Raw genomic sequence first — 12,074 nt, 5'->3', positions numbered from 1 at the left:
CTGTAGCACCTTAACAACCAGTGCTAATGCTTTTTTTAAAATGTGGTTCCCACGTCAGTCTGTCACACAAAGACGCACACCCTTCTCACAGAGTTGTTAGTCCACGAGGAAGAAGGGAACCCTGAACAATGAGAGTGTCCAACACCAGTGCAGTAAACTTTAAGACATTTAAATCAGGTGCATCAGGACAGTATAGACCCCAAATTTGTGGCAGCACAACATCTAGTTGAAGCAGTTCCTGACCTTGAAATTCACTTTGCCCTCTGTGTAGTAATTCGGTGCCCAGTACAGAGAACCTGGTGCACCGATGGGAAGCGAGGTGCTCACATAGGTTCATTCAAATGAGGCAGCGCAAAACGAGTTGTTGGTAATTTGATGGAAATGAAGTCTTAGACTTTGCAGCAACTTGGCAGAACAGACCCGTTTCTGGCTCAGAGTCACTCCACTGCCAATCTGTTGATTTTGTCAACAAGAGCAAACAAAATACTTGGTGCAAATGCAGTAATAATGCGTTCGTGCTTAAAATGTACACAGAATAATTTAGCGAAACACTCCCCAGCCATTAGATGCCTTTAAACTGACATTTAAAAAATGTTTAATGTGGTTAAAGCAGAAACATCTAACAGTATCTGTTGTCCACAGCTGCTTTGTGCTTTATGAAAACCTTCTCCTCCAGGGCACTAAATGGCTAATGAGCTACCACCTGCCATTGTCTACAGATTTGTGGTGCTGTGTGCTCACATCATGCCGTGCATGACAACAACATGATTTCCTGGAGAAGCTAATCCTTCATTGGTAGAGCTGCTGCGCTATATCCTTGTAACAGAATGTAAGGCAAGCTGACTCAACAGTATGAGTGTACAGTTATATTATTATTATTATTATTTCAGGTGCGTTCACTTTCATTTTGTCCTCCAATAATCTGGACAAACTGTCTGATCATCTGACAGCTTGTGTTTCTTCCCCTCATCTGACCTGCTTTTACTTTGGCCGGTACAATGTTAACTACAAGCAAGTTGCTATTTATACGCCCATAAAGCCACAAACATCTCACTCCAGGGGTTGTTGAGAGGCACTCTGGGAAATACAAGGGCTTACTAATTAATGCAGACAAGGAAAGACGTACAAGCTGAAAGTCAGTTCATGAAAAAGGAGGATGACAATGAATTAAATGCTTCTTTTTATAAAATATCACCCGAAATGCATCGTACACACAGTGACTGATGAAGGTACTGTATCTAACATTGCTAGACAGTCTGTGGGAGGATTTTTTTTTCCTAGAAGAAAACACTGCCATATGGCACGTCCACTCACACACTTACATAGACACACATAATACAGCAATAGATGCCAACTTGTAATCAGGAGAAAGTTAGAAAGGGTGAGAGCCAGTAGAGACAGGAAGGAGAAAGACAGAGAGAGAGAGAGAGAGAGAGAGAGGGAGAGAGGGAGAGAGAGAGAGAGAGAGGCAAGGTAGTTGGCTGGGAAGTCAAATTGCAGGATGCTAGAAATAGCACAAAAACTAGGGAAGTTCTAAAGGCACTATGTATCCCCGCAACATCAAGTTCAAACAGTGAAGCAATTCACAACTCACTATGACCATAATTACAAGGCACTGGGTTCTCTGTTCAAGAGACTAATTATGTGCAGGGAGAGTTGTGTATTGTTGTAATGACTTCCCATTAAATCTGCAGTCTGACAGACCGTAACGTCGTTGTTGATTACAGGGGATTAACATCAGACTGACGTGTTAAACATTTCAGTTACGCTTGTCAGTGCTGCGGACTAACAGGAATATAGACATTTGTAGCGTTATAGTGATCACCAACAGTTCACCTGAATTACAGAATATTCATTTACTGCTGACAGTAAATGGGATATTAAAAAAAACTGATGTAATGATGGAAGATTGAGTCATACAGGCTGCCTGGCGATTGCAGCATCGCAATGTAGGTACGCATACGACACACTCTCACAAAGATGTAATGAGCATGCATCTGTGGCAGCGACAGACACATTCAGCTCCTCAGGTGAGGAGATTTCTCATTTTCTGGTGGTCACTTTGGAGGAACAGTAATTAACCTTGGATTTGAGCTGCTGGGAAACAATCAACACATTATAAGGATATAAAAAACCACATGCCATTAAAATGCATGCAAAAAGTAAACCTTGTTTATTTTCCTGACACCCTGCTGCTGTGATTGTGTCTGTTGCTGTGTTTTTTGTGTGTTTTTTACTGCTTCTACAGCTTGATTCAAGCAAGTGTGTATGTGTGTGTCCATTGGGTCTGTGAACCATGGGTGACCATCTCACACACACACACACACACACACACACACACACACACACACACACACACACACACACACACACACACACACACACACACACACACACACACACACACACACACACACACAAGACACCTGGAATTGGGGGGAGGACAATCAGGAGAGCCAATCTGCTGCTGAAGACAAGCATATTATTTTGATACCATATTATATTGTAATGAAAGAGACTCAGTGTCCCATAATCTGATTTGAAGTCAGGGAAAGATTTGACATAGTTCATTCATGATGAAAAAAATGCTCATGCAGGTCAGCGCCAGAGAAAAAAGGGACATGTATTCACATCTGAAGGCTCTTTTGTCTTGGAAATGTTACTCGCTGCTGCAGGGAAAGTCTGTGGGGTGGTTGGAGAAATCATTTCATGTTACCCAGAAACTTTCTTCATTTTCACACTCAACATCCAGCTTTCCTCTGATATGAGCTCATGATATGCAACCACACACACTCAAAACTTCACACAGTACAGCATGTCCCATTAATGGCCTCTAATGGCCCATTGGTGCTACCCTCACTGGAAGTGGGTTGCACAGCCTCTGCAAGGCAGACAGGAACACTTCTATGTGTGTGTGTGTGTGTCTGAAACAGTTGAAAGTGGGACACAACATTACACATAAAATGTTTAGGCCTGTCATCAAGTTACTGATAGAATTAACATGAATTAATCTCAGCCAACTCCTTTTTCAGTTCTAACTGGTGAAAGTATTTGAAAGTTCATTTTCTCACACTGCTTTGCTAATGATTATTAGTGTTAAAGCTTAGTCAGCCTGTATTTTTCCAGCCTCAGTGTCAGAAATCACTCACCATCGTGTTATTCTAGCTGATACAGGTTCATAAAAAAATGCACAGATTGGCTCTGATATCAATCCTTAGGATGAGCCCTGTATAAACTCTATTTACAAGATACATTTCAACTCCGCAATATACTGTATGCCATGCAATAAGGGTGAAGTTAGAAATGGAATAAAATGAAAATGACATAATTTATCAGGGATCACCTCACACAGTTAATTACAGACTGATTCTGTGCTGCTGTAAATTATTATTCCATAATCCTGATGCTGTCAAACAAAGCCAGCATAATGACAACAACTGTATGATCAGCTGTGTCAACATTTACAGTTACTGAGCACATTACCACAGATATCTTAGAGACAACTGTTGAATGACTTCATAAGGACTTGTCTTGGTAATTAATTGGACTTATTTATTAGAAATGTTTCTCAAACAGGCAGTGGAGGATCAGAACAACAGTTCTGAACAGCTTCAGTAAGAGACAGAGAGAGAGACAGAAATGATGAGAAAGGCAAACTCAAAGGTCTAAGAAAGAACTTCACTCCAGATTCTGTGAAAGCTGTGAATCCACAGACAATAATTACACATAGGTGGACAAGACAAGAAAGCAGGTATCTATGGTACATGAAAACACCCTGCACATGTCCATATTATCATGTTACATGCATTGCTGACAGCAGATAAAGTCAGGTGTATTGACCAGGGCAGAGCTGCACACAAGCATTTGGGGCTACTGCAGGCAAGAGATGTTGTTTCTCAACAGTGATAATACCTTAATGTGATGCGTTTTTTTTTTTTTTTTAACAGATTATGATTATTTGTCCAGTGCAGTCCTGGTGTGATATGAAATACAGTGAGACAGTTCACAAGCTGCTTTGCGTCTCCTCTCTGCATGCAGTATAGTGATGAGAGAGTGACAAATTTGACTGACTTTGGAGTGACTTTGTGACTTGTATGAGATTGGTGCAGAGTTGAAGGATACTGTGTTTGTACTGCCACAAACACACCGGAAAAGTACTGCCACTGTATATGGAGCTGATATCTGGGTTGGCTACTGTTCAACTAGTTTCTGTAAGTGCAATCTGTTATTGAGGGGTTCTTTCATCTGTCTTTTGGGAAAAATGAGGCATGCCCCTGAGGTGTACTGGCCATACGCTACATGACTATGTACTGCAGTACTTAGTAATCAAAAATGATACAAAAATGTAATCTTTATTCTTCTTGACACATCTTGTGACACAATACTGGAAACATCTTTAGTGATGTTCCTGAGATCATAAGGAATTTTGGATCTTTCAGAATCAGACTCCCTCACCCAGACTGAACTTGCTCTGGTTGTTGAGTTGACCCCCTCTCATCCAAGTCCTCAGCTGGTGGATCTAGGCTGATCAAAGGCTCTGCATTGTCCAAGATCTTGAGAAATTGTACACTTGTTGAGGGTTACTGTTCTTTGTTCAAACTGGTGTCTGTGTCGAGCTGGGCCACCAACCAACATCTCACTGTTTCCTTTTAATGTAAGAGCAGGACATTTTTTGATTGAGCTTTTCACAGCAGACAATCAGGCGTCTAATTTGATAATTAGAGAAGGGTCATAAGCTTTTAGAGGAAGATACAGCTGAGTATCATCACCCTAACAGTGGAAATGAATTCCATGACTGCGTATAATTTGGCCAAGAGGTGAAATATAAAAAGAGAAAAGCAGTGGGTTCTCCATATTTCTCATCAGAGAACACTGATTTGCAGGAAACACACTGTTCTTTCTGATAATGAACTTTAACCACATGAGAGGCAGACCAGAGACACCACAGTAATTTTAAACCTAGCAGGGACGATCCAGACTCTCCAGTCCACGGGTCATCCACCCAAAGTTTCCTGCCCTTCAGCTCTTCAGCCACAGGGTTTTCTCCTCCCCTTGTTCTCATTACCTTGCCTGCTACTTGTATTTAGTTGCTTGTTTTCTATTGTCTGCCTGCTTGTTCACCCATCTGAATGTAAGCCTTGTCCTCATCATTTATTCTATTAAAGTACCTTTTACTCAATCAGCCTGTGTGTCTGCGTTTAGGTCCTCCCTGCCTGAGCTCCTACCACCGGCCGTGACAGATTACAGGCAGTCTGTTTGATTGAGTGTTGCTCCTGCTGTCTGTGTCGGCGAGTATTTCATGGATGAAAGGATATGAAGTGAGGAAGGAGATGGTCAGCTGGGTAATTCCAGAGGTCAAAGCACATCTTTCATTTTTATTATTGAGTCTTTAAATTCACAGGGTGGGGAGCTTTTATTTCAGAACAGTTGGTTTGGTTTTATTGTGTCATAAAACACTATACATAGACTTAAACGCAAAAATAACATGAAATAACACTCACATACACATGTTCCAAAGAACACAGACTCAGTAGATAAGGAGTTATGTATGTATGTGTCATCAGTTACTTCAACCCAGCATTAAGGATCTTTCATTATGAAATAAATGCAATTAGTGCATGGTAACCACAGTATAGCTAAGTGCAATCAACTCAGTTTTATTTTCTAAAACCCAAAAATCACAAATCACAAAGAGCTTTATAATCTGTCCTACATGACACCCTCGCGTAGGACAGATTCCGAGACACAGCCTGAGACACAGCTTATATTCTGACTACTCGCACTCCTCTAACTGCTGCTTGTGTGGACACATTGAACCACAACACTGATTAGCAATTAAGCTCAGAAACCAAACCCAGTCCACTGGCCTAAGGCGCAATTGGCATGGAGAGATAGCTTTGCGTAGGTGGGAAAATATGCTGGGTTTGAACTTCTATGTGGACCCATCAACAAGAGAGGGCAACGTGGTGCAATGCCTACCCATGGCGCATTGCGTCCACTCCTCTATGTTCCTATCCAGCTCCCAAAATTAATATATAAGAAATTCATTCTGAGCTTTGAGGAAAGCTTTCACCGGCCAATGCTGATTAATTCGCCAGGCGCTGCAGCAAACCCAACTCCCAGTTTGGAGTATATTATGAGTTTTGTTTGTTTTTGTTGTTGTTTGTACACCTTCCCCTGTTTCAATGTGATGTTTGTGAGAGGAAGTTTAGACAGGATTCAGACAGCCTCTATAATTTAATTTCTTAACTATGCCATTGTTTTACTGTCTCTGGTTTAATTCTCAAATTACAGTTAACACTACAATGATCCACACATCTGCCATCTTACCCTCATTCATGATTAAGATCTTGAGACCTCCCTCACTATGAATGAATCATCTATCTTATGTGTTGTATTTCCTCAACTTTAGTATTTCAAAAAGGCTACTGGGACATACAGTCTTACAGGGTACATACAGTAGCTAAAATTCAGATTCCTTCACTTGTTGTAAATTTCATTATAAATGGATAAATCTTTCATTTTTGTCCACCAATCTCAAAAGGCCATTCTGCAAATGTATTAAAATACTGAAATCTCTCATTTTCAAACTTCTACTCTTTGTAAAAGCCCCTTTGGCAGCAATTCCAGCCTCTTGTCTGGGACTGAATTAGATGGGCCACTCAAGGACAGTCAGAGACTTCTGTGGCTCTGACTTCAGGCCATTATGCTGAACGGTGAACTGTCGCCCCAGGTTCAGGTCATCTGCAGGTTTTCTTCAAGGACCCTTCTGTATATGTCTGCTTTCATCCTTCCTTCAGCTCTAACCATTCTCCCTGTCCCTGACCGTGACCCTGAGAAGCACATCCATAGCATGATGCTGCCTTGCCCTGATGTTTGCATAGCCACAACTTTATTGCTGAGGTCTACAGAGAATTCCTTTGATTTTGTGGCTTTGGCTTTGTTCCTACGTTCAGAAGATATAAAAGCAAGTGTGTGCCTTTGCAGTGATTTATGTGGGAGCTGGGGTCACAACCAGTAAGCTTTCATAAGTTTGTTTTACTTTATATTAAAGGTTCATTTTTTCCTAGATAACGCTATGAGCGACCCATGATATCTATCACATGAGCCACGGGAATGAGGTCTGGAAGCTGTGACCACACCGACACACAGAAACAGAAACAGAGAACACAGGAAGAAAACACTGCAGGGGGTACGGCCACAGTCGTAACACCGTCAGCCTCTTCCTCTGGCGAGTGAATGCTCACCATTCTAGCTGGAGGCTGCCATAGATATTCCTGAGTAGCCATGGGAAAGGTGCATGTAGGTGTGTGTGTGTGTGTGTGTTTCACAGCTTTACAGGCGTGAATTGTCTCAGTCGTCCACTGCAAAGGGTCTGAACACTTTGGTATATAAGATGATGAAAGATGTTTTTACTTCTGTCATTATGGGTTAGTGAGTGCAAACTCAGGGACAATTTCATCCATTTAAAATTAAATATACAACACAATAAACTGAGTAAGACGTCAAGGACTCTGCATACTTTCTATCTACCAGTTTATAATCTGTTATATTAATGTGGAACATGTTTGTCCTTCTGCCTACAGCTCTCTCTTTTATAGTATATACAAGAATCGGTTAAAATATCAATATGCCGTGAGTTGGACGCCTTACAATGAAGAATGTCTCTCCTGCGCTGTATTCAGCAAAGCCATTACAGAGCAGATTGGAAAAACAAAATCAATCTCTCTCACAGAGCCAGTTTTTTTTTTTTTTTTTGTGGGTATAGACTCTTGCAGTAACTACGTTTCTCATCTCATCCACAGAGTGTTTCTCCCACTCTCCAGCTAAAGAACAAAATGGTAATGACACTTGATTGACTTGAAGATGGTTTTGCTGACTGACACTATAAACGGATCAGCCACAATATTCAAACCAGAGCTGAGAGAAGTGGGAAAACCTGTTTAAGATGCTGATGGTTTAATGGCAGTGTCCCTGGCTTAATTCCTTACGGGGACCTTTGTTTTTTCGCCTCATTTTCTGTTAGCTCTCCACTGTCCCTGCCTAATTAAGGCAAAAATGCCATCCACCCTACAACACAACAACAAAACAGAGCTCCCTGGTGGCAGCATGTACAGACACAAATTTTTAGTTTAGATGCAGAGTGCAAAATGCGGTAAGGTATACCATGTAGAATGTGCTGGGACACAAGTGAAGACAGGTTGAGATTAGGAGTCTAGTATCATCTGTTATCTTTGGTTGTCAATCATGGCAGGTCACACTGACTCCTTTCATCCCTCTGTTGGCTCCTTTCACAGTCTGAGCTCACCATCTGCTCTTTGTTTGCCATTTAAAAATGGCCAGTAATTGAAATCATTTATTTCAAAGCATCTGTCAATACAGGTTTGTTTGGGTTTTTTTTTTTTTGTTTAAGATAACTCAGTGCAGCCCCCTGATGTGTTTCAGTTTCAGCCCTAGGTCTCTCTATAGTCTCTTTACAGTAAAGAACCATAGCACCAGCACAGAATGTGTATGGACTTCATGGATCATGCACAAGCAATGACAAGCAAACTGCACATACAAGCCAGTGCACCTCTTTAAGATTAACAGTATGTATTCATCAATCAACTCAACGCCTATAAACTGGTGATGAAGTGTTAAAATACGCTGTCCTGCAGTGGCTGTGATCTCAGAAATCTATTTTGTGACGAGTATTTTGCCAAATTTCTTCTTAGCTCAGTGTGTTTATGTTTTTTTTTAACAGTTTCCACTCACAACAGAATAAGACAGCGCGCTGTGGGGTTCAACCACAATGATACTTGAATAACAACTGAAGCACGAAGAAGAACGAAATAAAACCTTTGAATGTGTTATAACCTTGGTTCTTTTGGTCAAAACGTATGTAAGTTCTTAAGTTCCTGAGCACTATCAGTGTACTGTATGTGTACTGGAACTGTAGTTCTTCACAGCCAACTGTCAGCAAATATAAAATGTGCAACTTTTTCTCAGACCTTTGCCTCCTCTTACTTATTATTGTCTTATTTTTATCCTCAGACCCAGGAGTCCCTAAACCCCAACAACCTGGAGTACTGGATGGAGGACATCTACACACCAGGCTATGACTCACTTCTCAAGAGGAAGGAGGCAGAGTTCAGGAGGGCCAAGGTGTGTAAGATCGGAGCACTGATCGCAGCTGCTACCTGCACTGTGATCCTGGTCATTGTTGTTCCAATTTGCACCATGAAATCATGAGAGTGCCAGGATGGAGAGGCCCTGCCTCATGGATGATACTCTTTTACTGTTTGTGGACTAAGTAAGTGTGCAGCAGATTCACTGACAGTATGAACATGTTGGGACTTGACTATGTCAGTTTGATGTTTTCCAACTTTTGTTGTTTTGTTTTCAATGCAGTATTTACTTTAGATGGTCTTTCTTGCCAGTATAAAAATGGTTAGGACAGCTACTGTACAATAGAAATGAATTCAGCAAGTGCATAATATATACTGTATATCCATTGGTTTAACAGTTGTGGTCTGATGTATTGTCATAAACCGTGTGGGGACAGTTGGAAACTCATTGATTTAATTGTCTGTCTTAAACAACTGCAGCAGTTGATCACTGGATTAAACTGGATTTGTTGATGTAGCCAACGTATGATATTTTTATTTTTCGTATAATTGCTGTACAGTGTATTTTGATCAAAGTTATTTTTGATGAATTATCTGGTTGAATGTGAGAATTTATCTTTATCAATAACGGCAAGCATTTTAAGTAACACAATTTGTGCAACACATTTTTCTAAATAGAAATATATTGAAGTACTTTAGTTGAAATAGACATATACTTCTATCTTAGAATGCAGACACAGTATGACTTACACAGCCAAACTGAATGTATTGATAATGTTAGCCTTCTCGCTTGGAAAGAAATGAATTGAGAAGTAACTTGAATGTTGCTGCTCTCGCTTTCCCTTTTTTTTTTTCTGAATTCTAACCAGCCAACAGCACATAACCTGCTCCTCTTCCCAAAACAGTGGATTTGTTCTTTTCTCTGCGAGTGTTTTGCTGAATGAATACTTGAAGCTGTACATCACTGTACACTAGGCTGACCTGGGAGGACTGTTTGGGCACAGTACTAATGATAGGGCCGACTCCCCCACACTGCATAAAATCAACAGAAAAACATCCCTCTCTGAGTGGCTTTGTCCAACCAGTCATCGCTGCAGTCTCCTTCAATGCCTTAAAGTACAAACACTTCAGTAGCCCAACCAGTCCACCCATTACTCTGCCCATTTCATTGCCTGCCAACATTTAGTCTCAAGAGAAAACAGTAGCCCTTAGTTTAACTTCCATAAAACCCAGGGCATGTTAGATTAAAGAATAAGGCTGGTGATCTTATACATTTTTCTGATTGTCACATGACAAAAACAACATAGGGAAACAAAACAGTCTATGGGCACCAACAGGGTGTTATTTTCGTCCACCTCTCAGTACTTTTTCACCTCCCTACCCTGTCACACACCCCCAAGCCCACTGTTTCCTTCTGAAGACATAAGCTTCCTCATTTCCTACAACAGCTGGCCACTTTAGTTTTTGCAAATGTTACTTTAAAAAAAAAAAAAAAATTAAATATTGCATTTATTGCGGACTATTTTCAGTGGTGCATTAATACACATTTGATGCTGTGAATGTGGGATTGAGTCAAAATGACAAAACAATCTTCGATGATCATGATGGTCCAGGGCAATAAGGCTGATCCTACTTTGGATACACACAATACTTGTTCATAGGATCAGTGTATTGTTAGTTTGAATTTGCATTAGGGATTTGTTGACAGTTATAGACACAGCATGACACCAGCCTTATCCTTTAATCTCCACGTGAATGAAGACCAATAGTAAATCTTCCGTACAACCCACTAAACATTTGGCCTCTTCACAGTTTATTTGGTACACTTCAAAGTTTTGTGTTTTATACATATTTATGACATTATTACAATCAGTCAGATCACATCATTTCCATAAGGAAGGCTTTAGTAGCATCTTGATGATCTGATTCGGCAATAATGAAAAAAACTTTTTTTTCTCATCTTTCTCTTTCTACACATTTGGTGAGATAAGGAACAATATTGTGTTGTAATGTAACTGATTTTAATTTATATTTAACTTATATTTATTTACAGTGCAATGAATAATGACAACTACAACCTTAGTTTCTCTTTTTCTGTATATTGTTTCATATTTTTCTCATTTGTATTAACTACAGAAATGCATGCATGAATAATGCACTCCAGTACAACACCACCTCCAGAAGGATCAGACAGGATGGATACAAATCATATCATGTTAGTGCAGTATTGAGGTTCTGCAGTTGACGTCACAGCCTCTAAAAGCTGCCACACTGGTCTGCAGATAACATGTTACTCTCAGTGGTGCTAGCATGTGAAGCATTAATACTGACTGCTATTAATACTGTCAGACAAATGTTGAGTAAAAAAAAATGGACAAAGGAAGTGCCAAACCAAACCCAAACACAGATTCTATATATTCCGTTCAATAACCATCACCAAAATGTGTGGATAAGAAATTAAAAGCATTGTCCTTTGCGAGAAAGCTACACAAGAAGGATCCATTAGGATGAGCCTGCATGTCAGCTGCTATGTTTTATCACTTTGGCAGTGTACTGTGGTTGTGGTGGTCATAGGAAAGTGGAGGTTCACCAAGCCAACACCTAAAATTTACCAAGGTTGAGCTAAAGTTGCTTGGTGGTACCATATCGGCCAATACTGCCCATCACGGTATATATCTAATGCCAACATTCTGTGCCAGTGCACGAAGTAATGTGCCATAACCACAGTCTTTTGTAGCTCTACAAAAGACATGGAGCTACAGTCTAATGTACCATGGCTACAGTATGGCTACAGTAAGGCATTGGACTACAAAAAACAGGTTGAGGATTGAGGTTGATTATGAGTGTTGCTTATTTTCTCTTATTTTTCAGCTCTATTGCTGTAGGTTTTAAGAGCTCAGTTAAGACAAGAACTCATCAGGTAGTAGACTTGCTTGATAACTGATTGACTGCTTCTGTCTGGTGCCT

The 12,074-nt window shown here is 40.4% G+C and overlaps 1 protein-coding gene across 1 annotated transcript in view; it reads left to right on the top strand.

Annotated features, from left to right (window-relative positions):
• The window catches only part of minar1 (membrane integral NOTCH2 associated receptor 1), a 43,364-nt gene extending 34,133 nt beyond the window's left edge, over positions 1 to 9,231 (top strand). Inside the window, exon 4 of the mRNA XM_041039855.1 lies at positions 9,034 to 9,231. Coding sequence (XP_040895789.1) covers positions 9,034 to 9,231 — 198 coding nt within the window. The remainder of the gene's footprint in view (positions 1 to 9,033) is intronic.
• Positions 9,232 to 12,074: the final 2,843 nt, after the last annotated feature.

This window comes from Toxotes jaculatrix, chromosome 1 (assembly GCF_017976425.1).
Source record: "Toxotes jaculatrix isolate fToxJac2 chromosome 1, fToxJac2.pri, whole genome shotgun sequence".
Taxonomy (NCBI): Eukaryota; Metazoa; Chordata; class Actinopteri; family Toxotidae; genus Toxotes; species Toxotes jaculatrix.
Note: the sequence above shows the minus strand (reverse complement) of the source record. Positions and strands in the feature narration are given on the sequence as shown.